Source organism: Psammomys obesus, unplaced genomic scaffold (assembly GCF_907164565.1).
Source record: "Psammomys obesus unplaced genomic scaffold, mPsaObe1.curated_primary_1811, whole genome shotgun sequence".
NCBI classification, from domain to species: domain Eukaryota; kingdom Metazoa; phylum Chordata; class Mammalia; order Rodentia; family Muridae; genus Psammomys; species Psammomys obesus.
The window spans coordinates 573146-600234 of NW_026591560.1; the positions used below are offsets into that span (position 1 = coordinate 573146).

The window sequence follows — 27089 nt, forward strand, 5'->3', positions numbered from 1 at the left end:
CTCGAACTCAGAGGTGTGGGTGCTCTGCCTCTGCCACTGCTTCCCTAGTGCTGGGATCAAAGGCATGCCAGGCCTAGCTTTTCTTTTTATGTTTTGTTTGAGACCGAGTCTTACTTCTTAGTGGCCTAGAACTTATGTAGACCAGGCTGGCTTCTCTGTCTTCTCGAGATCCACCTACCTACCTCTGCCTCCTGGGTGCTATGATTAATGGTGTGCACCATGCCCTGCCAGTACTTGATTTTTCTTAATCTTTAAGAGAGCTACAAAACTCCACCCTGGCCTTGTTACCCGGTGCTGCCTATAGCCAGACTACCGCCCAAGTAAATGAATTCCTTCTTCTGCAAACTCAGTCTGGTGCTTGCATTTCAGGGTACAAGGGCCTGCAAATGGGAAGTTTCCCACTGGTCAGCCCCCATTTCTCAGAATGTAGACAAAACCTAAGGAAAATGGGAAGCTTTGTAAAAACTGGCAATGATGGTCTTTTTTTTTTTTTGGCTCAGTTCTCCCGCCCCGTTTTGAGACAGGGTCTCTAGTAGCCAAGCCTAGCCTGAAATTCGATGATTACCTTGAACTACTGATCTTCCGTGTCGCCGCTCGGATTATGGACTTAACTCCATGCTTTTAAATGGCCCTGCTTTCTCAACTAGAAGGACATAGAGCTCAAAGTTAGGTCGAGTTTTATGGTTTTGATATCGAGGGAAGATGCTTTCCTGGTTGGAAACAGGTCTCCAAAGCCAGCAGAGAACAGGTTCAGTAGTGAGGGGCGAGAGGCCGAGATTTCGGGTCTGTGAAGGGCGTCAGGATGTTGTCACCACTTCCTGTCTCGAGGTGGCTCCGCGCTCCGCACTGCAGCTACAGTCGCCTACCGGGAGGGCAAGCACAGCAGAGATGAACCTTCAGTGACTTTAATTCCATCTTGTTCTTCGTCTCAGTTACCCAATCCGCGTTTCAAACTTAAGTAAACAGAAAACAGAAGTGACTCGGGGAGGCCTTAGCACCGCAGGACCTTCAGGAGAGTGGGAATGTGGAGGCGTGCACCCGGACCGTCAGCCTTTCCAGGGTACTCCGGCCCCAGGCTCTCTGGCCGCAGGAGCCCCTGACAACCGCCAAAGGGAGCCTGTTGCTAGGGGCGTTGCGAAGGAGGGGTCACAAGGAGGGGCTCCCTTCCGGGAGGAAGGCAATTAATAACCCGGAAGCGGTCGGCAGTGCGGCGCTGTTTAAAGATGGCGGCGGAGGAACCTCAGCAGCAGAAGCAGGAGCCGCTGGGCAGCGACTCCGAAGGTACGGACTGAGGGAAGGATGTCCTGCCTGGGCTAGCGGGGGCAAGGCTCGGCCGGCCTTTCCCGAGGAGCCTGGGAAAGCAGGGCCGCAGGGGACCGGGCGTAGCGTGCGACGGAGCCCTCCGTCGCGTCTTCTCCCCTCCCCCTCACAATGGAAGCAGGGCTGCGGCGACCCCCGGCCGGGCGGGGCGGCCGGGTCTGCGGCTTGGCTTCTCGCGCACGCCTGGGGCGGGGCCTGGACCGCCCCGCCTCCGCCGTCCCGCGGCCTCGGCCCGCTCCCACAGTCCGCCTGCGGGAGTCCTTGCCGTCTAGCTGAGGCCTAGGCCTGGCCGGAGCTGCCCGCCTTTGCCCGAGCTGCCGAAAGGCGTTGAGTGACGCCGGGCTGCCAAAGACGAAGTTCCTGGTGGGCCGTTCGGGATGCCACGGGCGGCCCTCTTCCTTAGTGCTCGTTCTTGCCTCCCAGCCCCCCTTGAGCAGAGCCAGGCATTGTTTTTCTGGATCCCGGGTCCTTAAAAACAAAACAAAAAAACGAAGACAAAAAACGGTCACACCCTCTCCATGTCTACCAAGAACTTGGGCTGTGGGGTTGAGTAAGTCTCTTGAATTGGAGGGACGGTCCTGTTGTATGACATGGGATGCTGAGCCGAGAACCTGGGATAACCAGGCCACAAAGGATTGACTTTAAAAGTCAGTCAGCACACGTACACCTTACTCTAACTCCACACTATGGAGGTTGAGGGCAAGGAAACCCAGGTACGAAAAAAGTTGTTCTCCATCACACACTAAGAAGGATCCAGGACTAGAATTAGTGTCTCCTGACTCTCCGGTAGCTGCTTGGAGTAGAGTCCACAGGATGAACCCCCCGAATCTGTGGATGACTCTAAGAGTGTTTAGGTATTAGTTGCTGCTTTCAGAGTCTCAGCATATTTTGATGATGGGAGCAAGGTGATGGCATTAATTCATTATGCGGGTGAGGGGAGAAGGCTTTGCAGTGAATGGCAAGCAGTCCAAGAGCTCAAACTGCCCTTGTGCAAATGTGGACTTGCCACAGCTCTTTACTGGTTTTGACCTTGGGTAAGATGGAGTCAGCTCTCTGTATTTGTTTTGTCATTTTGAAAAACTAACAACATTAACAATACACAGGACCCCAGAAGGACAAAGGATGTGTTCTAGTAAAGTGCATGTTTATGGGATGTTCTCACTCCACCTAGGGCTCCACCCCCTCATTTTGCCTTCCCCCAGAGACTCCCAGAGCATTCCCAGGATGCTACAAAATGATGAGAGAAAGCAGGAAGAAAGGAATATCAGAGCTGGATATCGCCTTGGGGTTCTTTATTCTGTCGTTTTTAAAAATTTATTCTTTACTATTTTATTTATTTATTTATTTTTTTGAGACAGGTTTTTTTTTTTTTTTTTTTTTTTGTAGCCTTGGCTACATGATAGCTACACAGACTTGTTGTCTTCCTGCCTTAGACTCCCAAATGACACCGTACCCAGCTACCTTCTCCAAAAGACGAGGAAGTGAAAACTTAAAGAGGAAAGGACTTTGCTAAGACTGTACAAGGTTCCAGATTCCAAACCTGTTCTGCCAAAGCTGACTCCCTTAGAGCTAGCCAGGCCCTACAGTAACCCTGGTTGGCACTTCTTTTTTTTCTTCTCCTTTTTCTAGGTGTTAACTGTCTGGCCTATGATGAAGCCATTATGGCTCAGCAGGACCGAATTCAGCAGGAGGTGAGGTGCTGAAGAAGGTTGGGGAGGCTGAGGACTTCGTGGTAGGGATGTATAGTCATGGCCTGATGCCCAGTGTCTACTTTGAAGCCTTTCTGTCTCCAGTCTGTTCTAGACTCTTCATGCTTTTATGGGGCTTGCTGTGTCACTGAATGAGCAGCCCAGAACCCCTTTTGTAGGTGTTAGGCAAGGTAGGTGTCACTCAACCTCCTTGCCAGAGCATGATGGATCCCTGCCTCCTGCAGATTGCTGTGCAGAATCCCCTGGTGTCAGAGCGGCTGGAACTCTCAGTCCTGTACAAGGAGTATGCTGAGGATGACAACATCTACCAACAGAAGATCAAGGTGGGGTCCTGGCCAGAGGGGCAAGAGGGAACCTCTTTCAGCCCTGCTTCTTGCTAGGCCTAATCTTTGAGAGGGTAGGGTGTTGGTGGGGGGACACACCTCTCATTCCTAGTTCTTGACGTATGCAGCCTCTGGACTGAGATCTTCATTCATATCAGATTGCCATTCAGCAGCTGTCTTCTTGACAGGTCCTTTAGTGTCTGTGAGCCCTGGGTGTTCTCATCTGTAAAATAGGGACAGTGAAAGCACCTGCCTGTAGGGTGGCTGTAAGGTTGAGGTAGGTGATGCTCAGGTGGGACCAGGTGGGCACTGACAACTCAGTACCCAGCCAGGGGCCAAACTCATTGGTGTTGGGATGGGTCGATTGGTCACACAGGGACCTGTCTATAGTCTGTCTACTGGATCTTTGTGGAGGACAGGCCCCCTATGTGTGTCCATGCTGCATCTATCACTCAAACTGAGACAAGCTTCTTTGCCACCATCCCAAAGGCTGGGAACAATGGAGGTTGAACTGTGGTGCTGCTATGAAAACAGTATTTAGGAGACAGCCTGAGGAATTAGGAAATGGTGTACTTCCAGTCTTCCTCCAGGGATCATGGATGTTTATATCCTCTCCCTAGAGCTGGGGCCTTCAGGTGGCCAAGCAGGTAACCCAGTGAGTGAAGCTGCCTGAGAGGTTAACTAGGAGGGCATCACAGTTCAAGAAGAGCCAGGCATGGAGGGAGTATCTACAGTTAATCTCCTGTTGCCAGAGAAGCCAGAATTCATTGCTTTCCTAGACTTTGAGCAGTTGGCAGTTAATGAAAACTTAAAATGTGTAGGGCTGAGGTACAGCTAGCTCAATAGTAGCATGAGCCTAGTATTTGCCAGGCTCTAAGTTCTGTCTTTAGCACCCAAGGTGAAATGTGTGAGCTAAATAACTCCTCTTCAACCTAGAGAAGCTGTCCGCAGTCTGTAATCTGCTCATACCCACTGCTAGGGGTTGGGATTTCTCCAAAATATATGCGAGGAGATAAAGGCCCTGAATTTTGAGCCAGGTAGGCCTTTGCTCTCCAGTTGTGTGACCTCAGGCAATGGTGGATCTCTGGCTAAAGTTATTTTCAGCCTATGGGGCAAGTTTAAGAAGGATGTTGAACTCAGTGCTGCTGTTGCTGCCCAGCAAGGGCCCATGTGGCCAGTTAGTAGAGTGATACCCCATCAAGGGCCACCTGTTGTACTAGGCTGCCCTATAAAGCCAACAGGATGAGCCTCAGGTTCTTTTTCTTTTTTTTTTTTTTTAAGATTTATTTATTATGTATACAATGTTCTGACTGCATGTACACCAGAAGAGGACACCAGGTCTCATTATAGATGGTTGTGAGCCACCATGTGGTTGCTGGGAATTGAACTCAGGACCTTTGGAAGAGCAGCCAGTGCTCTTAACCTCTGAGCCATCTTTCAAGCCCCGAGCCTCAGGTTCTTATCGTTGAGTCATTTAGCAAAATGTTTGAATGTTTGAAGAGAGGTGTTTGCAGCAGTATACCTCAGCACCAGTAAACTTCCTTTCTGTGTACTGTGCTCAGACCCTCCTGTTCTTCCTGATGGTAATAGCAGAGCCAGGCTTGTTAGAGCTGCTGTGTGGAACAGACTCTGTGAGGAAGTGGTCATGAGCATTCCACAGGGTGCCTGACAGTATCTGCCCAGGGAGCTTATAGGCTGGGCTCTCAGTAGCCTTAGTGCAGTGGTCATGTTACATTCCTCAGGCCCTGGAGGTCCTGCAGATACTGGGGACTAAAACACAGTCCTGCTTCTGTGATGCTTACAGGGGATGGTGCAAGGTGGGGAGGACCCAAAAGGTGTGTGTGGTGGTACATGCCTTTAACCCTGGGAGAAAATGAGGCGGAGGAGGATCAAAGGCAGCCTGGCTAAATATAGCAGAACCCTGTCCCAACTCTGCACCCTCCCTACACACCAAGTTTGGTTGTTGGAGGTGGTTAGTGCTGTGAAGAGAAATAAGGAGCAGAAGAATTTGCATTTTAAATAGGGGCAGTGGGCAAGAGCCTCCCTGAAAGATGTATTTGATGAACAGAGAGGCACAAGATAACAAGTGACAGGGCATCCAAAAGGAGTGGAGGCTGAGGTGGTTTAAGAAGGAGACATCTGGGCAGGTGGAGGCTACCATGAAAGCCAGTTTGGCCTGAGTGTGAGTGCCTTCAAGGATGCAGGGAGGAAGAGGGCTTGTCTTTAAGGTTACTGTTGCTTCAGGGGACAAGGTGGAGCCAGAGGGAGTATTAAAGGGCTTTGGCAGTAGAATAGGAAGCAGGGGTAATGGACTGAGAGTGGGCTGTGTCGTGATACATTTGGGTGCTAGGTGTGTTGAAGGAAAAGCCTGAGGGAGCTACTGGTGGGTGGATATGTTGGAGAAATGAGCCATCTCTCAGATAATTCAAAGCCTCAGAAAGTGTAAGTTGGCGCAACCCAGCTGTGGCATTGGAGATGTCCGAGACAGTGAAGAGGTGTAGGGAGGCAGAGCATCTAAGGTAGAACTTTTATCTGGGTTTGGTGACCTATAATTTCAGCACTCAGAAGCCTGAGGCAAGAAGGTTACTGCAAGTTCAAAGCCAGCCTGGCTTTCAAAAGGAGATCCAGTCTCAAAACCAAAATGAAAGGAAAAGCTATCTGTGCACAAGGGGTGAAGTTACTGTCAGGCGTGTGGTGTTTACAGGCCAGGCAGGAAGTCCCGCTTGGTTATGTTGTAGCTGAGAGGTGTCTTGAGGAAGGCTGCTGTGTGTTGGTGGGAGGCTTACCCTTCAGATTGAAGAAAGAGAAGGTGTAGCCTGGTAGCAGGTAAGGAGGACATGGGTGGTAGTGCTGCCACTGCCTAGATGGGCTGGGGGTGGAGAGGGCCTGGTACGGTAGCTCTAGCCTCCCATAGTAGTTTCTGTTAAATTGGGAGACCTGCCTGGATTTTACATGCCTCTGGAGTCAAAACTAGCAGGGAGCTGTCCTTGAATCTGAAGGAGGACATGAGCTGGTGGTGAGTTTTGAGGCAGCTTAGGGGCAGATGAGAGATGTCAGGGCTGTGTTCTCAGTGTGAACGGACTCATTACTGAGGGCTGCCTGAGGGCGGTTGTCTGAGGGTAGTCATCTGAGGAAGGAGCAGGCAAAAGAGGTGTCTAGGGGCAAGGTGTCCAGGTGGGTGAGAGGTGGAATCACTGTCATGGGGTGCTTCATTTGAAGGAAGTAGAAAGGCTGAAGGAGATGTTCCCTGCTGTGGGCAGCATGGTTAGAAGGTGAAAGTGGATGGGGAGCTGGGTTAGCCTCAGGCTGTAGAGATTGCTGCTCTGTGGCCGGAGCCCTGCTAGGCCTGTCCTGTTCCCCTGCTTTGCTTGCATTGAAAGACCTGAAAAGCTGCATTAGTCAGGACAGATTTAGTCACCTGTTTTTATAAGCAGAGCTCTTGGAGCCAGCAGCACCCACACGGCCAGCAGCGGATGACCGTACACCCGTTGACACATAAATAAATACACAGCTTCCAGGACTTTGTTCCAGTGGGGGACTTGGTGTCCCCATTCAGCAGTCAGGAGGTTGCCACTGCTGCTTTGGCCGGCTCCTTGCCTGGCTAGGTGTTAAGCTGGGCTGCTCCTCTGCAGGACCTCCACAAAAAGTACTCCTACATCCGGAAGACCAGGCCCGATGGCAACTGCTTCTATCGAGCATTCGGCTTCTCCCACTTGGAGGCTCTGCTAGATGACAGCAAGGAGCTACAGCGGTGAGGAGGACGTATGGGCACTGGGGGCTCTGGGCCGCCCCTGATGAATAGGAGCTGGGGCCGTAGGCCAACCATCAGTTGGGCTGCTTGGGGGCTTCCTTTTGAGCTTGGTGGGTGTTCTTGTCGAGGTAGGGCTGGACTGGCCAGGGCCTTGCTCCACTGCCTGAGGAGCCCATTCTAGCTTCCCATCCCTTCCCACCCACAGGTTCAAGGCTGTGTCTGCCAAGAGTAAAGAGGACCTGGTGTCCCAGGGCTTCACTGAGTTCACAATTGAGGACTTCCACAATACGGTGAGCTGGCCTGTGTAGCGCCTGGCAGGGGGAGGCAGGCAGGGCAGGGCAGGCCAGCCAGCCCTGTCTGTAGAAGATGGCGTAGTGTTTGCTGGGCTAACAGGGAGGGTGGCCTCTTCTTACTCATCTTTTGTCCCTTGGTGGAGCAGTTCATGGACCTAATTGAGCAGGTGGAGAAGCAGACCTCAGTAGCTGACCTGCTGGCCTCCTTCAATGACCAGAGCACCTCAGACTACCTTGTAGTCTACCTGCGGCTGCTCACCTCAGGCTACCTTCAGCGGGAGAGCAAGTTCTTCGAGCACTTCATAGAGGGTGGCCGGACTGTTAAGGAGTTCTGCCAGCAGGTGCTATCTCCTCTCTGACTCTGCCCTGGGGCCCTCCTTTTCTCTTCTGTGTTTGGGTGGGGCATGCCAGGGTGAGTTGTGGGACCTGGGGGAGTGGTCCCGAGACAGGCCTGACCTGCGTCTATGCCACAGGAGGTGGAACCTATGTGCAAGGAGAGCGACCATATCCACATCATTGCACTGGCCCAGGCCCTCAGCGTGTCCATCCAAGTGGAGTACATGGACCGCGGTGAGGGCGGCACCACCAACCCACACGTCTTCCCTGAGGGCTCTGAGCCCAAGGTCTACCTTCTCTACCGACCTGGACACTACGATATCCTCTACAAATAGGGCCACCGGCCTGCTGTGCCCTGCCTGCCTCCCCCCGCCAGGCGCTGCAGGCGCTAGACATGTACAGAGGGTTTTTGTTCTTTTTTCTTTCTTTTTTTTTGTGGTTGTAAATGGTCATATTTCACTCTTCCCTTTTCCTGTCACAACTTTCCATGTTTTATTAAAGGGGATGCTGGTGGTGAGCCTGAGTGTGCGTTTCCCTGCTCTGCTGCTCTTCCCTACCTGCCCACTGGCTGCTGTGTGTCTGGCTGTCCCTTTCCCTGGGGTGGGTTCCCCAGCTTTCTACCTGTTTACTCCCAGGCACTCCTGCCAAGAGAATTTTGAGGGCTCTAGGCCCCCTCTTGGTTCTTTGGAGTTATGTTTTCTACCCATAAGGTCTGCCCCCTTTTTCCCTGACCTTCCAGGCGTCTCTGTGAGCTGCTGAAGTTCTTTGGGAACTTGGCCAGAGATCTCAGGTTGCCCACACTCAGATCTACCCCTTATAGACTTGCTACTCTGGCCAGGGTCCTACATCCCAGCTGCCCACCTTCAGGGGTCTGCATGACCTAGGAGTCCTGGGATGAGAGTTTTAAGGGAAGAGGCTGACCCAGGGCAGGTGGAGACGCTAGGCACCCACAGTGGGCCCCTGGGGGAGCTGACCTGTTGTCAGAGGAACATTAGGCCTCGTGTCTAGGTAGAGCTTGCCTGTTCCCTTCCCTGGAGCCCCTGCCTGTGCCTGCTCTGCACCCCTTTGCTTGGGCCATATCTGCATTACCTGCCTCTTTGCCTTCTCCTCTCCATCCCCAGCACATGTGGGGTCTCAGCCCAGGCTGTGAGCTCCTTGGGGGCAGGCCCTCAATAAATGTGAAGTGCTGCTGCTGCTGCCTCTGCTGTCTGGCCTGCATCTACCCTCATGGCTCACCCAGGGCCTTGGTAGCCTCTGGAAGCAAGAACAGCGGTGCCCAAGATACCATCCCCTCCACGGGCCACTTTCCTCTCTGGGCCCAGGCAGACCAGACCCCAGCATTCAGACAGTGAGGGCTGAATCAGACAGCTTTATTAGGCTTCTGAAAGGCAGGGCAGGACATACGAGGGAAAGGACAGAACCCCGTGGTGGCCAGGCTGGAACAAGCTGTCCGCTTCCGAGACTTCTCAGAGCTGGGAGCGAGGTCCCACAGGCCCAGGTGGGTCTGAGGGCAGAGCAGATATGTTAAAGGGAGTTGAAGACTTCGGAAAGCCCCTGAGCTCCCTCCCCAGCCTCACCGCCCCACTGCGTGGAGGTCGGCGAAGGCAGATTGAGCAGATGTTAGAGGGCTGGGTTAGTAGTGTAGGGCTGCCACACCACACTGGGCCAGGCCCTGCTTACCAGTCCTGTTCGGGGCGGGCTGTGGGAGTCAGGCTGGAAGGCAGAGGACAGTGAGAGCTGCCCCAGGGCCATGGGGAGGGGTAGGTCGTCCTGGGGTGGGGTGGGGCGAGAAAAACAAGGGCACATACCTGCTGGGAAATAATGGGGCAGGCGCTCTCGGTAAATGCCCTCATCCTTCTCCAGGAACACACAGATGATGAGCCGGTCCACCTGTGCCACGGTTTGCTCAGCCTGGGCGAGGCTTATGCTGGCCCCTAAGTCCTAGCACTGTTGGCTCCCCCAAGCTCCCCTACACTGGCAGGTGCTAGCCTAGCATGGGTGCACTGTCCGCCGCTGGGATTTGGAAATCCACTACCTTTCATGGAACGGGGAGTGAGACTGCACGGCCCTCCCTCCTTCCCATGGTTGTCTTGAGCCCCACCGAGGGAGTGGCCTCGCGAAGGGCAGGTGCCAACTGGCCATACCAGCTCATCACGAAGCTCCCCTGCTCCCGCCACAGATCTCACCTTGTCCTTGTGCTGCTCCAACCACTCCCGCAGCGCAGCCAGCACTACCTCCGCAGCCCCTTCGTTGGGGTAGCCTAGGGGCAGGGTCTGGTGAGTACACATCTGGCCCCGCCCACCTCCGTGGGTGGGTCCCCGTACTGCCCGTGCCCGGCCTTGCTTTTCCACTCACCGAACACGCCTGTGGAGATGCACGGAAAAGCCTAGGGAAAGGAGTGCGGGACGACACGGGGACTTAGTCAGTAGGTGCTTTCCTGGCCACCCCACTCCCCGCTGTAGCGACTCTTACCACGGAGCGCAGCCGGTGCTCCAGCACCAGGTCCAGGCTGCTCAAGTAGCAGCTGCGGAGCTCGGCTGCCTGGCTGGCAGTGGGCTCGCCCGCGGCGATGGGCCCCACCGTGTGGATGACATCTAGGGTGGAGTGACGGCTTCGGTCAGGTGGCCTAGGTCCTCCCCATCATCTCACCAGAAAGAGTCTACCCTTGCTGCACACACTTGTGCCTTCTCACCACACGATGCTGCTAGGTGGCGGAAGACCTTGACACTGCCCCTTGCTCACTCCCACTCACCTGCCCGCTGCAGCTCCAGCCCCTTTCCATCTGTAATCTCATGTGTCAAAGGGACCAGGCCCTTACACTTCAAGATGCCCCCTTGGGGCTGCGGGCAGTACCCCGCGTGCACTCACACTTGGCCGGCAGCCGATAGCCGCACGTGATCTTGGCTTTTCCGGTCTCACAGTTCTGCAGGGTGCGGCACTCGTCAGTGAGCAGGGGTCCCGCTGCCCGGTGAATGCAGCCGTCCACTGCGGGATACCAGGAGAAATGAGCTGTTGGGTTTACCCACACTGCTGAAGGATCGTGCATGATACCCCAATCCCGAGAAACTCGGAGGCTTTGCATCACAGTGTTCTCTCCAAGGCCCCCAGCTGCTCTTGTCACCCCTTGTTTCACATCTAGGGAAACTGAGGCTCCAAGGAGCTGCAGCGGGGCCCTGGAGCAAAGAGGCACGGGCAACCGGCAGGGGGCGCGCCTGGCCCACCCTCTTGGTTCTCTGTCCCGGATGCGCCATTCTGAAGTCACCTGTCCTTTCTACTCAGATCCAAAAATCTGGTGGGATCCCAAAGCCCACCTTCTGACAAGGCCATGCCAGTCTCTAAGCCTCATTTGATTCATTCTGAGGAACCGAGGCCTCCTAATTCCAAATGGCAGATCCAATCCGGGGCCTGAGCCTAGCTTTTCCAGCTCCTTCCCATTGGACCAGCCTCTCAGGTGTCTCCAGGCGCTGAAAGCCCTTGCGGAGGCAACCAGCAAACCCGTTAGCGTTAGCGCCTCCTGCTTAGCGGAGGCCAGGCTCGGGCTTGTTTATCCGAGGGAGGCTCTCGAGACTATCCGCCGCCCTGGGGACCCAGGCCCAGGTAAACAACTCTCAGTGCTCCGATATCCCAGAGCCAGCAGAGACCCAGAGGCAACTCTGCGACTGACTCATCCAGGTCCCATGCAGCTTTGCCCAAGCAGGTGGGGGCAAGGATTGGTTTGCCTCTGCCTGCTACAGACTTGCACCTGCTTTACCACCGTCTCAACTGCAAAATGGGGACAGCGGCCCTTGAGATGGGAGGGCTGATGGGACCTAGGCCTACCCTCCAGAAGCTCTACTGCCTGCCATCTGGCTGCACTGGCATCAGGCAAAAACCATTCTGGCTCCATTTTACAGATTCCTAACACAAGACCCTTTATCCTTCCCGCAGCCCCCCAACTTCTCGGTACAGGTTTAGGGCACAGCAGCTGGACACCCCCTGTTTCTTCTGTTTCCAATTAAACCTCATTTTCAACTTTCTTCAGAGCTGGCACTGGGTGGGTTCCCAGATTGGGGAACCCTGTGATCAAGGCAGGGTCTTCTAGCCCCCTGTCCTCCTCTGCAGGGGTCTGTAGAGCCAGAGCTGAGAGTCCACGCCTTGCAGAGCCTGTGTGAAGACTGGGCTCCACAGGCAGCACAGTACATCTGTTCTGAGTGGGACGCCACGGAGGACCCAGAACAGTACAGAAGAGCAGCGGCAGGGGTGCTGAGCAGCCTGAGTGATCGCGGGCACATCTAACTTCTGCCAGTGACCACCTCATAGGAATTGGAAAGATAAAATTCGGGGGTGGGGGGTGGGTTGTAGTGCCAGGGATGAAATCCTGGGCACACAGTCCACTGCTGAGCTACCCCTCAGCACTAAGAAAATTGACCTCTTGTCTTTTTCCTCTTATTTGCTGTTTTGATTTTTATTTGCACCTCATGATCTCATGTAGCTCAGGCTAGCCTCAATTTAAACTCAAACTAACCTTCCTGCCTCCACTCTGAGTGCTGGGATTAAAGGAGTACACCACTATGCCGGGCTCTAATTCTTTTTATTTTAATTTTTAGATATATTTATGTTACTTTATGTGTATGAACTATGCCTACATGCATGTATGTTCACAGTGTCTGCTGGATCCTCCTGGAACTGGGATTACAGATAGTTTCAAGCCACCATGTGTGGTCTGGGAATTGTACTTGGCTTCTCTGCAAGAGCAACAAGTATTCTTGGCCCCTGAAGTCAGGCTCTAATTCTTTTCTTTCAGGCTCTAATTCTTGCTAGTTAACCAGTGTTGGGCTTGATTGGGTACAAAGTGACTCAGCCCTTATTATAACTTGACAGTGTCAGGCTCACAGTGGGTCTGGGAGCCCATGATGTGAGGTGAGCACAGGGATTTGAAGCCATGATACTCCTGGGGCCTGTAAGCCGTGAGTGGCCACCTCAGCCTCCTGGCACTCCACTGCCTGCTCTTCCAGAGTGAAGCATCCTGCAGGTGACCTTGGCTGGCTGCAGGGTCATGTGGAGGTACGGCTTGGAAGATCTGTACTTCAGAGACTTAATGTTTCCTGCTCAAATGAACAGGCCTGCAGTCAGGCCTTGGGGGGACAGACCCGGGGGAGTGAGGACACAGAGGACTGGCAAAGGAGCCCTCTACCAACCTTTAGAGTTTGGACCACGTGACTGTGACTACTCTGTGAGTACTTACGAGGGACGGGCCCCGGCCACCACATCTATGTTACCTTCCCCCAAACAGGTTGGTCCTGGAATCTCTGCCTCAACTGCCTGGGCCTACTTCCCATCCAATCTCCTACCCATATATCAGCCTAGATGTCCCGTGGTGGTTTGCCTTTCACCTGGGCACAGTGTGGTGACTCACACCTTTAATCCCAACACTTGGGAGACAGAGGCCACTTATACTAAATGGTAAAGTCCTGCCTCAACAAACAAAAAAACAGTAACAACAAATGGGACTCGGTCCCTAGTCATCCCCCTGTCTACTAGGTCCAGGATGAGCATTCCTCCATAGGGGTGGAGCCAGTAGGCCGCCCTTCCTCCCCTTTGGACCTCCTTGCAGTAAACACCCAGGGTGCTGAGCCAGCCATTGATTGGCTTGTGGCAGCCCCACATCCTCCCCAGGAGGTGCTGCCAGGCCCTTCTTCATAGAAGAAACTGAGGCACAGATAGCAAAATGTGGCACAGATCACATACTGGCCACTGAAGGTTTAGGGGCTCTACTGGGACTAAAATGTGGCTACTTTTGCCAACCCCCGCCCCGCCAACCTCCCTACCCTCAGTGGGCCAGAGCTTATTTGCCTCTTGCAACCCTTTCCTGTCTTTTATGTTCCTGCCTCTGCCGCTCTTCACCCCTGCAGTCTACCACTATCCTCTCCAGAATCAACACATCCAGCAGAGTGTCGGCCCTGGGGACCCTTATCTCTCTGGACTGATCAGCTCATCCACAGGCTGTATACTCCTGCCACACACCAAGGCTCTCTCAGAGACACTAGCTCTTTCCTCCCTGGCCACTCAGAGCTCTTCTGTCCTAGGCCTCTCTCTTGCTGCTGCCCTCCCTAATCCCCACTACATTTTGCTGAACTCCTCCTGCTCCTCCTGTTGTTAGTCCCTCAAAGCCAGGGAGAGCGGAGGTACATCCCCCTGATAACTGTGGACAGACTTTTGCTCCTAACATTCGGCTGGGGACCTTTAGAAGACACCTCCCTTCCTGTCCCAGAATAATTTTCCCCAGCGAGGAGGGAGAGTGGGGCTGGTAGGAGCCTTCTCATGCCAGGGGCAGAGGTCTGGAGCCTGACCCTCTGCAGACTACCCAAGGCAGGCTCCAGTGAGGCCCACTCTGGTAAGGCACTGAGGACTGTTGGCTGCTATTTAGGGTGCTGTAATATTCATGAAGGGAAGATTAGATATTTAAATTTATTCAGCAATAAATGTGTCTCAGTGGGGGAGCATTCCTCATGCTAAACAAACAAGCGAGCAGGGGCTAATTAATTATTTACAGGAACAAGAGGAGCCAGTGGCCTAGGGGACACGGAGGGCAGCTGTACCCCTGCCAAAGGGTCAGATATCCCCGTTCCTTTCTGCCACTCTGTGGAGCTGGCCCTTTTACATCCCCTTTTGGGATTTCGCTCTCCAAAAAATTCAGGCCTAAGATTGGTGGTAGCTTTGGGTTAGTTATTCAACCTTTGTGAATCTCAGAGCCTAGGTGTCCAAAGATCTGTAGGGAACATTGATTTAGGCTGGGAGGTAGCTAGCAGGTGGGCAACTGAAAACCAGAGGAGTCAACAACTTTCCAAGCTCTCACAGCTGGAAGTGGAGCAGAAACCAAGGTTTCTATGGGTAGGCCCTGACTTACAAGAAGTGGAGGCAAAGGTTCAGAGACATAGCTCAGTCTCACAGAGCAAGAGAGGATTCTGGGTAGCTCTCATCCCTGTCTCCAGGGTACAGTCTTCCCTCTGTGCCTCAGTTTCCTCAATTGTCAGCAAGCCCTCCTTGCTTGGTGTGGGCATTTGGGAAGAGTCTGTTCCTTTGTTCATCACACTGTCAATGTTCCCAGGTACATTGCCCAGGTTCAGCTGGAGACCTCAGGGGCAGAGGGGAGGCAGCCTTCCCAAGACAGTACTTTCTGCCTAGATCAGTGGTCTGGCGGCAGCTGTTCTAGGCTAGACAGGGGCTGGGGGGGGGGATGTCCAAGAAGGCATAGGGGACCCTCTCCCCACCAGGACATCCAGTCCTGCTTGGGCTCCAGCCCGGGGACAGCTCACAGCAGCCACGCCAGATCCTGTGCACTGAGCCTTTCCCATGTCTTTTTCAGAGGAAAGCCCAGCTGGGCAGATGGGGAGGAGTCTTCAAGGAGTCCCAGCCATGGCAGATTTCTGAGCTGCTAACCTTTGGGCTCCCCCCCTCGAAGAGGGCTAGGAAGAGCCACTGAGGCCTGGAGTCCTTCCCTCCTGGCTTGCCCCACACTTCCTTCCTCTTCCTGGAGGGACGTTGTGGACCAAGACCCTGACGTTGCCCAGTCAGAACCCAGACAGCCTCCGCCTGTCCTCTCTGGTCCTTCATTCAGTGGACAGCCCCATGCCAGTCTCTGCTCCAGATGAGGCCTGTGCTGGGCCCAGGGAAGGACACAGAGCCCACCTTCCTGAGGCTGCATTCTGGAGGTGCCCAGTAGGGTGGGCACCCCAGGGAGAAGACGGATGGACGACATCACTGTGATGTGATCTGAAATTCATTACGGGGTGAGATCAGCTCCTTAAATGGGGATTTGAAAACATTAGGGCTCATTATGTACACAACCACGGTACCTCATTCATCATGCAAAATCACTCGTGTTATTAAAGATCTGCAGCAGCCGTGTGCAGGGCCTGGTGGCATCTTGCCTACTGGGGGCAGGGCATGAGTGCAGTGGCCATGAGGTGGGGGCCAGAGTTGCTGAAGGAGAACTGATTCCCACACTCCTTATTACTCAGGGCAGGCCGGCTGCTTGGTAGGGTAGGGAGCCTCAGTTTCCCCATCTGCAAAATGAAGCTGTAGATAGCCTCCCGTGGCACTCAGGGGGAGGAGCTTCCAGATAACCCATGAACACCCAGAATGTCTGGCTTTCCAGGGCACTGTCCTTCCAGTGATGGTCAGGAAGGGCCAGCTGGTGACCCAGAGCCTCTGCGTGTGTAAGCAAGGACCCACCACACCTTGCTTTGCTATCAAACCTCTTGTGGCTCCCACCAGTCCACGATATAAAGACTTCAACTCTGACAGCAAGTCAGGACCCTCTGGGCCCTGGAAAGCTATACATTGTACCCAATAACAGACATGTTATGGGACTGCCACGTGCCAGTCCTGCATGTCACCGTACCAGGGAAGACACAGCAGTGCTAACATGAGAAGATGGAATGGGCCAGGAGGTGGGGAGGGTTGGGAACATGCCCATTGCACGGTTCAAAATGTCCCTCTAGCATGGGACACTGCAGTGGAGCCCTGGGTAATAGAATCTACCAGGAGGGGGAAAAGGGGAGAATCCCAGCTTGTAAATCCAGCAGCAGGAGTGCAGAACTGCGGCCCTGGAGGTGGGGGTGCAGGAACTGTGGATAAGGCATCCAGGGTTCACCCTAACACAGTGTGCCTGGCTGAGCGCACAGGACACTCTCAGGCCGCACCCAGACACTTTTGCTCTTCCCTCCTGTGATTCATACTTCTCAGTGCTCAAGCTGCACCCTGGCTCCTGCAGACAGCCCCAGGCCCAACCCTGTGTGTCCACCATGCGCTTCCTGGCTCTTGGGAGCCCTCAGGCTGCCTGCTGCTTCTGAGTCCCACGGGTGGCTAAAGAGAGGCAGGGCAACCCCACACACCCTGGCTGCTGGAGCACCCAGTGCAGCCCACAGGCTGTGGAGGTCACGTTATCCACTGAGTCCGGCCGCCATTCATCAGGGCAGCAGTGTCAGCTCGCCCAGAGGCCCCGGAAACAATCACAGATTAGCAGCAGTGATGTCAGCTAGCGGCTTGGAAAGAATCGACAGGAAGGCCTGCTGGGGTCCCATGCTCAGAGGCCTTGCTAGTCCTCGCAGGAACAGAGCAGGGTAAGGAGGTAAGTGAGAGGACGAGAAAGTAGAGGAAAGGGCATGGCAAGCCAAAGGGAGCAAAAGAACGGTTGGAAAGGGCAGAGATCCAGGCAGATAGAACACTTGGGAGAGGAGCCGCTGAGAGGGTGCAGCCAGCCACTGAGGGCTGGGTACTGTGTGAGGGGACAGAGGACACACAACTATCAGGCCATGGCTGAGCATGGCTGGCCACTGACAACTCTGCACCCAGCACATGCTGCCTACCTTGTGCCTGCCCCTTAAGTGGTCTGATGGTGTGTATATGGGCAAACAGATCTTGACTAATCATCAAGCGTATCGAGCATAGCTGAAGACAGTGCTGACACAAGGCGGGACATCCCCCCCACCCCAATCCCTAGATATTGATGTGTGGCCAGCAGGCCAGGGACCACGGTCAGGTAAGGAGTCTGGGCAAGAGGGCAGAGGAGCAGCAGCAGGTGCAAAGGCCTGGTGCCAGGAGATGGCTGTGAGGGATGCCCCACCATCCTCGCCTCTCCCAGCAATGTGGTACTGGGATCGGGTTGTATGGGTGAGTCGGTGCAGCTTGGCCTGGGAGCTGAGGTGTCCCGGCTCCTGCAGCTTTGTGTGGGGCTGATAGCCTGGAAGGCCCAGGCCAGGGGTAGAAGGTGAGGACAAGGGCTCCCTCCTAGACTGTCTTGCCCTCCTGCCGGGGACCTGCCTGACCCCAACAACCGGCTCCTAGAGTTGGCCTTTTGGGGCACAGGCTGGCTGGGGCAGAGATGGCGGCCATGCCGGCAGAGGAGGCGGCCCTGAATTAATCTGTCACTAAGACTTGGCCATGGCAGGCGAAGTCATGATTTAGATGAATAATTGAAACGCTCCGATACATTTATTATCCCTTTAGTGCAAAAGTGGCAGAGAAAGACGAGGGGTAATTGAAAAAGAATGCACAAATCTCCCCGAGAAAGCCGGCTTCTCACCGCCAAGTAAACATCTCAGCGCTAATAAACAGCTGAGGTGCTTGGGCCTTGCCGATCCCCATCCTGATTTAGGACCCGCCTCCCTCCTTATGATACAATAGAGGAGTGTTGGAGACATCTTTTATTGAGCCAATAACTGGCTTTCCACAGGGAGGTAGGGCAGAGGCCTGGGAGAAGAGTGGACCAGGTGGTCAACAGCTCCACCAGCAGACCAGGGCTGTCCCAGGCCATCAGGCCATCTCCCCTGGTGTCTCTCCATCCTGCCAGCCTGCTAAGCTTCTAGTCAACCTTCAAGGCCCAAGTCCAGTATCACTTGTTTGAGAGGCCTACTTCTAAACTGGGTCACTTGAGAGCTGAGCAAAGTCCTGAGTCCCAGCAGACAGAAGGTACCACAGGCCCACTGTCTGCCCCTCAACCCTGGGCAGACATGTACACACATGAAGAGCACCCTGTCTGCTTCACCGGTGCTGGCTGAGCAGAGGCCACAGTGAGGGGCTCCGGAGCTCAGTGTCCTGGGTCCTGACCACTGGGAGGACATTCTGGTGGTAGAATGAGGAGGACACTGTAAGGTGTAAGTGTGTTCTGAGGGCCCAGAGTTAGGGACAAAAGCAAAAAAGGAATGCAGCAGCACTTGCCAGTGTGTCTGCTGCCTGTGGCTGAAAGGATACGGCTTCTCCAGGGCCATCATGAGTGAAGGACAGATAGGGGCAGGTTGAGAGCTGAGCTCTTACAGGAAGACCTTCGGGCTCCCATGGGAGGTTCCAGGGTCTTCCTGGGGTCAGGGTTGGTGATGGGGTAACAGATGTGTCATATTTGAAGAGGGGACATGTCCAGGTATCTGGAAGGTTGCATTTCAACTTTGGATGCCAGGCCCCACCAGGCCCTGCCTCCTCCCTCCAAAGCCCTGTTCTTCAGCAACACCTGCTTTAATTTTATTAGCAGGGCAATAGCCCTAGCCGCAGAGACTCTATAAATCTTAGTTGCATTATGATGAAAGTCCGGACTCCAGGCCTACTTCCTCCAGGGTCACCGCCCCACCTGCTCCTCATCAGTCAGCCTCCCTTCACCTCTAACGCTGAAGAGGGAGCCAGAGCACCCCATGGTTTAGGGCAGGCACCAGGACATCTGCGAGCCACCGCTTTGCTCAGCCTATTTCTGTGGGCTACCCACAGGTGACTTCCTCTCTTCGTGGGAAAGCTGTCCAGACCCAGGTCCTGTTGACTGACTCCTTCCCTTCTGAGGGGACCAAAGTCAGAGATGAGCAATAACCACATGGTAGAAGGAGTGAGGTTCTCAGAAAAACCACCACAGCAGAATGCCAGCCAGGGTAGAGAGCTGAAGCCTCAGCCAGTAGTCAGGGTGGGCCCCGCTGGGAAAACTGCATTCAAGTAAAGGCTTGGAAGGGGTAAGGGAGCAGACACTTGACACCCCAAGGAAAATCATTTCCCCTGTGGAAGGATGGAAGGAGCAGTCGGTACGGAGGCCCCCAAGGCGAGAGTGTGCCGGTGCCGTCACTGTCAGTACAGAGGCCCTGAGGTGGGAGTCGACCTGTCCTGTGCTGGGAGGCTGCCTTGGCTGTAGCCTGGTGGGGAAGGCCTGGAGTGCAGAGGTGAGCCTGAGAGGTAGTTGGGGGCCTCCTGAGCCACAGCGAGGGCCTGAGCTGTGATTCTCAAGCGGGTGAGCTGGTCAGGAGCAACAAGCTAAAAGGCCTACATGTTCCCCTCATCTTTTACCTGCCCCAGAGGGACAGCTAAAACCCTAACTCCTCACAAGGTTTCTCAAGCTCTTGCGGCTCCTCTGGCCTCCTGGCTGGACTCTGAGGCCTCTGACCAGCTGAGGCCCCCAGTGCCCTCCTCCCTTCGTCTTCAGGCCTTTACCTGTCGGTTCCCTCCACTCAGGACTCTTCCCACCTCTCCTCACTAGTCCAGGCCCTACCTTTCTCCCTGAAATTTCCCTGATGCTCAAGCTGAGCAGGCGCTTCTGGCTGAGCCCTGGTGTGTGGGGGACCCCTCACTACCCTATCATGTCTGGTACCTCAGGCCAGGCCCCAGGCAGGATCTGTCAGCATCCAGCTGTCCAGCTCGCAGTCCTGAGAACAATAGGTGCTGAGTACCGAGTGGTGAATGGGGGGGTGTGGGGTGGGTGTGCAGGAGGGGCACTGGTGGCACCAACCATGGAGGGACCTGATCCCCTTATAGGGCAGGCCTGGGAAGAGGTCCCCATCCTGGGAAGCAGTGACCTCCACAGGGACAGCTAGAGGACAGCGGGGAGGGAGGGGAAGCCTCTTAAGCCACAAACAAGCCCCCTGCATCCTGGCTGGTCACCGACAGCTCTTAGCGCCCTGCTTATTTATTCCTGACCTTCGCTGCCCCTTTTATTTTTCCCCCTTTTAAAACCTGGCCTGGGCCCTACCACCGCTGCCGTAAACACGGCCCCCGGGATTTATCCGACGGCGCATTAACCCCTGCCCCCTGGCTCACCAATCATCTTGCCGCTGTGCAGACAGTGGCTGCCCGGCAGCCGGGGGGCTGAGGGGCTGACTGGGCGGCGGGAGGCAAGTTGAAGCAGATGGGGAGCCACAAGGCTGCCCCTCTGGAGGCATCTGCTACATCGGCCTGCATGCCCGATGGCCGGCCACCCTGCTCTCCACCGGGGTGGCTTCAGCATCGTGGTGGATGCTCCAAGGGCACGCAGGGGCGTCTTCCCCACCCCCCGTCACTCACCTACACCCCACCTGGTGTTGCAGTGCCTGCCCTGCGTTGGCCTGAGATAGTGCTTGGCAGAGACACCTGGGGGTTTTCAGTGCAGAAGCGGATACTGTGCAGAGGCAGCAGAGAGACTGAGGGCGGTGAGTAAGGAGCTTCCAAAGGCCAAGCGGTGTCAGCCACAGAGTGAGACTTTGTCTACCATCCCGCAGGCCCCAGCCCCAGCCTCTTCATTTACAAGCCAGGAGGCTTGGGTTCAGATGGCAGTCACCCAGCAAAGGAGCCAGGCCCCAGCCTTACCGATGGGCATAGAGTGGTGCCCTGACTGAAACAGCCTACCTCCGACTACTGAAGGGTGACACGGAAGACCCACACCCAGCCCCTCCCCCACCCTTACCAGAGACTCAGAAGGTCTGGGTACGTACCTCCTCCGCCTCCAAGCAGGGAGCTGTTGGCTGCAAGAGAGAAAGAGAGAGACAAAAGCAGGTTAAGTGTGGGAGGGGTCAAAGAAGGAGCTGTACACGGGGCAGAGGGTCAATCAGATAGCTGGGGAGCCTGGGTCCTGAGTCTCTGGGCACAGGGATGCCCAGCCCTTTATGCAAGAGCCAATGGTGGGGTGTTGGGGAGCTCCTAGTGCGCCTGGGTTCTCTAGGGGACCAGGGAGTGGGCGGCATGGGAGGGTCACCAAGACGCTAACGTGTGGTAACACACAGGCTTAGGGCACACATGTGCAGGTCGGAGGACAACCAGCAGGAGCTGGTTCTCTCCTTCCGTAGTGCGGACCCCGGGCTCTGAACTCAGGTTGTTGGACTTAGCAGCAGACGCCTTTACTCACTGAGTCATCTCCAACCACCCACCACCCCTTTTGTTTTTTGTAAGACAGGATTTCTCTGTATAGCCCTGGCTGTCCTGGAACTGGCTCTGCAGACAAGGCTGGCCTCGAACTCAGAGATCCGAATACCTCTGCCACCCAAGTGCTGGGATTAAAGGCGTGCGCCGCCACTGCCTGGCTTCACCTCTCGAACCCTCTTTTTTAAACACAGAGCTTCCTGAGACCAGCATAGGTAAGGGGAGGCTAGGGAAATAATGGTCCTAACCCTCATGACCCACAGGCTGCCTCGTCACACAGTTGGAGGCCACTTAGAAGGGACTGCACATGGGGCATAATAGCACACACTTTTAATCCCAGCCCTCAGGAGGCAGAGGCAGCTGGCCCTCTGTGAATCTGAGGCAGGTATGGTCTGCATAGTGACTTCCAAGACAGTGAGGACTACACAGAGAGACCCTGTCTCAAAAAAACAAAAGAGAAGAAGGAACTGCACCAAGACAGGGTAAGCGCTGTTAGGGAGCTAGCAGGAGGCCATGGAGCACCTGACAGAGGAGGAAAGCCTGAGCACCAACCAGCTCTTGATGGGTGGGGCCACCGACTACGGGCCTGTTTCCAATGCAAACTGGGGAAGAACACCACAGCCCACAGGATTAGGGGGAAGGCCACGAGAAAGGAATCAGCTTTGGCCTTGCTATAGGAAGGTTCCCCGCTTTCTGCCTGCCTGGAGGGCACCCACTCAGGGTACCCTCGCAATGGGCCTCACCGCCACCATGCTGCTACCTTCCACATTAGCCAGAGCCATCTTGCTCTGCCCAGCTGGCTGCCCCTCCTGCCTTACCATGCAGACATGTGGCTGACCTATAGGTGAGGGAGGTTGGCAACCTCTCTGTCACAATGACAGAGCTGTGATGATCAGTGGCCCTGCTCAGCCTGGGGTCCCCTCCTGGCCACAAGGCCTGCATCCCTAAGAAATCCCAATGCCAACCAGACAAGGAGCTAAGGAAGGCCACACAATCCCCTGAGACCCAGTTGTTGTCCGAGTGGGAGGCCCAGGCGGTCTGGCTCCCAGGCTGGGCCTTCAGGTCCTTCCAGGGTTGAGTCTTATCCACCTTCCTGGGCTTGCTGCTTTAGGGTTAGGGGCCGGACTGTGGCCCAGGGCTTTGTGCGGAAGCTCTGGATGCTGCTAAGTGGTGTCGGGTGGCTCGCAGTGGCTGGCCTCCCAGACCTGACAGCTCTTCGCTTGGGGAATAATTAATTCCACAGCCTGAAAACCCAGGGCTGCAAGTTGCCACGTTACTTTCGAGATTAATACAAGCAGCTAATTAAGATGGAGAAGTGAGGCGCGGCCGGGAGCTCCTAGAACCAAGCGGGAGCCGTGGGGACGAGGAAGGAGCCAGCTGAGCGTGTGGGCGAGTTAGCTGGAGACACTACAGGCTAAGAGCTGAGGTCAGCCACCGAGGGGACCCCAGGAAGGGGCAGGGTGCACAGGTCCCATTCTGGTCCCCAGAAGCTCTCCAGGACATGATTCTATGGAAGGAGCAGATCCTGAGCAAGAGACAGGCTGCTGCTCTTCTTAAAGTACCCTACTTATCATCACAGCACATCCACCGCGGAGGGACTCCTGTTCCCATTTTACAGAGAAGGAAGCTGAAGCTGAGAGAGAGAGAGAGAAATTGGACAGTGCGGGTGGGTGTGGGGTTAGGGTGGATGGGAGCTGGGGATGTCGTCCATTTCAAGGGTTTGTGATTGCAGGAATCTCTGGGTTGGATTTCTAACCATGCATATACCAGATATACAGGTTTCCATGTATAGACCAGACATGTATAGTAGCTGATGCCTGTAATTTTATTACTCTGGGAGGTGGAGGCAGGAGGATCAGAAGTTCAAGGTCATCTTCTAGTACATAAGGAATTCTAAGCCAACCTGGGCTACGGGAGACCTTGGCTCTAAATAAATAAATAAATAAATAAAGGCTAAATCTGGGTCTCTCCGAACTGGAAGGCAGGCCAGAGGCTACACCCCCCTGGCCACGCCTACTCCCTCAAAGCAAGGAGGAGCACTTGCTCCAAGTGGGGCAGGCCTGGCTGTAAACACCAGGGTCTGTACTCTCCTGCGTGGGATGGAAGATGAGACCTCTCAGGTGGGCCCAGGCCTGACCCCAGCCCCCTGAGCCCCTGGGGCAGCACTGGCAGCTGTCGGAAGCTGCCCTCCACGGCCCTTCCCATCTCCCCCCATCACCTCTCTCTTAATTAACACCGGCTGCAAACAAGCTGGCTCCTGCTCAAAGAGGGCACAGTGCCAAATGGGTTGGCAGGAAGCCTTGCTGGGGCAGGAGAGGAGGGGCAGAGACCTGGGCTGGGTGCGCAGACCCCAGTCAGAGAGAATGTCAACCCCGGCTGCCCGACACTCCAAACCAGGCCCCCACTGACCCTGGGGAGAGGCAAGTAGGGTGAATGAGTGATGTCCACCCAGCCAGGGGCAGAGAGAGAGGAATGGACCTGGGACAGGCCAGGTGTTAAAAGGGCAGGCGAAGCCTGTCGCCTTCTTGGCCTGTGGAGAGATCTGTGATCAGCCAACCTGCCCATGAAGGGAGTCTTTTTGTTTTTGTTTATCTTTTTTTAAAAACATGGTCTCATAGCCCAGGCTGGCCCCAGACTTAGTAGCCAAGGATGACTACATAGTCATCCCTGAATTTGGAATCCTCTTGTCTCCATCTCTGGAGTTCTGGGATTCCAGGCCTGAGCCACCATGCTTAGTTTATTCTGTGCTGGAGGTGGAACCCAGGGCCTTGTGCATGTTTAGGAGCGTTTTGCCAACTGAATGACACCCCTAGATGTCTGCTTATTTCAAGAGAAACAGGATTTCACTCTGCTGCCCCATCTGCCAGAACTCCTGGCCTCACGAAATCCTCCTGCTTCAGACTCCCAGAAGCTCAGCTGGGCATACAGGCACATGCCACAGAATCCAGCGTTATCTTATTTTTAAAGGATTGGCTTACTGTCTATGTGTCTGTGTGTCTGTGTGTGTCACCTGTGTGTGCCTGAGGATGCCAGGAGAGTTCCTGGAGTCACTTGGCAGACACCTGTGAGCCACCTTAGTGGGCACTGGGAACTGAACTCAGTCCTCTGAAAGAACAGCAAGCAGTCTAACTACTGACGGTCTCCCCAGCCCTCTCCCCTCCCCCTTCTTCAGGTGTCCAGCCTTTTTATTTGTTACTTTTTTGAGACAGAGTCTCTCTATGTATTCCTGTGTGTCTTGTAGCTCCATACACAGAGATCCTCCTACCTCTGCCTCCCAAGTGCTGGGATTAAAGGTTCTTTGAGGTACAGGAGGGGCTGGAGCTGATCCAGGCTCTGGTGGCATGTAAATCTACATCACTGGGTACAGTTTCTAGGCCAGAGGACACACATGTGGCTGTAAGGACATGTAAGGTTGTAAGGTTTGGAGTCCTCTGCCTGCTCTAGGCGGCTTCTTGTCACCTGTCACGGACACTGCAGATGAGAAGCTCCCTCCCCGTGGGTGGGTGTGATTTCACCCCACTCCACTGAACCTACCCAGCCGGCTTTGGGCCCTGTGAACTTGAGGTGCCCCTTCAGGTCACTCACTGCAAGTCCCCTGAATACCGAAAGCTGAGATTTGAGGTGCCTCTGTCCGTGCCTCCCCCACGTTCTGCAGGCTCACTCTGACCTTCCTGCTGCTCCTGCCATGTCCACCCCCAGCTCATGTGGCATGGCACCTCTCTTCCACCTTCTCACGCCCTGGCGCCTACTCTACTCTATCACTGCCATCCCTGAGGATGGCAGAATAGGGACTCCCAAGTGTGTGGCCAGGCTCTTGGCCTAGTTAGGTACTGGCAGGTGGCCACTGCCCAGTGAGAGGGAGAGGGCCAGCCCCCGAGAGTTTGGCAAGTGCCACTAAAGATCAGAGGAAGTCCAGGGACAAAGGTGGCACCCTGCCCTGCTTCACTTTCAACAAGAAACTTCTTATTTCTTTCTTTCTATCTATCTATCTATCTATCTATCTATCTATCTATCTATCTATCTATCTATGCAAGGGAGAATGACCTTGAATTCTTGATCATCCTGTTCCTGGGTCCTGGGACTGCAGGTAAAAAGCTACCACGCTTAGCTTTAGGAAACGTTTTAAAAAATGTTGTAATATTGCTGGGCCCGGTGGCACATGCCTATAATCCCAACACTCTCAGAGGCAGAGGCAGATGGATCTCTGTGAGCTCAGGGCCAGCCTGGTCTACAAAGTGAGTACAAAGTGTGTAGCTAAAGCTACACAGAGAAACCCTGTCGCAACACTACCCCCCCACAAATGTAATATTAAAATATTTCTGTAAAAAAAAAAAAGTCACACGATGGCATTTAAAATGTTTTTACTTGGCAGGGGGACACCAAGGCACAAAGCCTACATGGTAGCTCTGAACTTGGCTGGACAGGGCACATGCAATGCTCACCAATCTGGGGAGACACTGCCTCTACCACGGGGACAGTCTCCTCACAGTGTACATTGAACTGTTTCTCTTTTACCTCAGCTGCCCAATGAAAACTTTCCCAGGGCTGGGAGTATGACTCAGAGGCAGAGCCTAGCTCACTGTGAAAAGGTCCCAGGTTCCATCCTTAGCACCACCAAGAAGAAGCTCCAAAACCTCTTAACAGGGAGCCATTGAACTTCCTGAGTAAGGAGAACCCCTTTTTTGCTCTCAGGATATAGAATAGGCTCCAAGTGAGGCCTGGAGGCCAAGAGCCCCACAAACACATTACCCCCTCTCTTTCCCTACTCTCAGCGTCTCCCTCTGCCATGTTCCAGGTTCACGTGGCTGGTCGCTCTGTCTGGAAGAAATTACCCACCCTCTGAGACACACTCAGGTGCATACCCGCTGACCACCCACCCGGGCCTGGGACCCTCACCCATTCCCCCAGCATCCCTACTCTTCAGGTAAGCAGCCTTCTGAATACTGCCAATAGGCATGCCACACCTGCAGCTTCTGTACCACCAGGCCAAACCTCAAACCTCAGCAATGATTCTAGAAGGAATTGGGCAGTTACAGTCTGTACACAGCGAAGTCACTCAGCCTAGTGTGTCACATGTGCGGGGACTGGACCTGGCTCTGCTAGCTCCTTATGTGGCGCTCTTACCAGCCAGCCCAGCAGGAAGCCCGGGAGTGGGGAATGGTGCTGAGGCCAGTGGCCAAGCGACCTTCTGGTTTCCCCTGACAGGGACTAAGTCCTTCATGCCTGGGAGGAGGGGGGTAGTCCTCTGAGGGAGATGGGAGAGGGGGATGCAGAGAGGAGAGTCAGTTGCCAGTGACCCGAGGAAAGCGCTGAGCAGGTGCCCGGGCCAGGAAGAGGCTGGGCAGGCAGGCACAGCGGTGACTTTGAGGCTGGCGCAGCCCCCTGCACCTGCTCCAGGAGGCCGCTGCCTCCACGTGCCTGCCTCAGCTCCGTACACCTTGTCCTGGCATCCTGGCTTCACCTGCCTGGAGCAGCTGGGGATCTGGGCACTGCTCCCCTCAAGCCTTGAACCCTCACTGGTCTGTTTTCTCATCTCTCCTGAGTGAGCCAGACCTCAGCTTTGGCAAAGATGCTCTCTGCTGCTACGGTGTGCTGAGCAGTGGGATAAAGGCAGACTCTGCTGGCACAAAACTGTCTGCAGGGTGACGGTCAAAGCTACACAGGCATAAACTTGAACTAGAATTAGTTAGCACCAAAGGTCATGAAGGTGATCAAAGGAAAGCTGGAGGAGGGCTGG

The 27089-nt window shown here is 54.7% G+C and overlaps 2 protein-coding genes across 3 annotated transcripts in view; one reads left to right on the plus strand and one right to left on the minus strand.

The window, feature by feature from the left end:
* Nucleotides 1–844: 844 nt before the first annotated feature.
* Nucleotides 845–8924, plus strand: Otub1 (OTU deubiquitinase, ubiquitin aldehyde binding 1). The gene is made up of 7 exons (XM_055610510.1): nt 845–1281; nt 2950–3011; nt 3254–3352; nt 6985–7103; nt 7309–7393; nt 7543–7737; nt 7870–8924. The coding sequence occupies exons 1-7, from the start codon at nt 1224–1226 to the stop codon at nt 8065–8067; spliced, it is 816 nt and encodes a 271-aa protein (XP_055466485.1). The 5' UTR covers nt 845–1223; the 3' UTR covers nt 8068–8924.
* A 164-nt stretch (nt 8925–9088) lies between these two features.
* Macrod1 (mono-ADP ribosylhydrolase 1) overlaps nt 9089–27089 on the minus strand; it is a 140211-nt gene continuing 122210 nt past the window's right edge. The window contains exons 4-11 of one of the 2 annotated variants that reach the window (XM_055610507.1): nt 20929–20958; nt 10601–10717; nt 10205–10326; nt 10088–10118; nt 9919–9992; nt 9541–9622; nt 9413–9445; nt 9089–9236 (exon numbers count right to left, since the gene is read on the minus strand). In XM_055610507.1, the coding sequence (XP_055466482.1) occupies nt 9441–9445; nt 9541–9622; nt 9919–9992; nt 10088–10118; nt 10205–10326; nt 10601–10717; nt 20929–20958 (461 nt within the window). In that variant the 3' untranslated portion in view covers nt 9089–9236; nt 9413–9440. The remainder of the gene's footprint in view (nt 9237–9412; nt 9446–9540; nt 9623–9918; nt 9993–10087; nt 10119–10204; nt 10327–10600; nt 10718–20928; nt 20959–27089) is intronic. The other variant, XM_055610506.1, reaches the window with a different exon arrangement.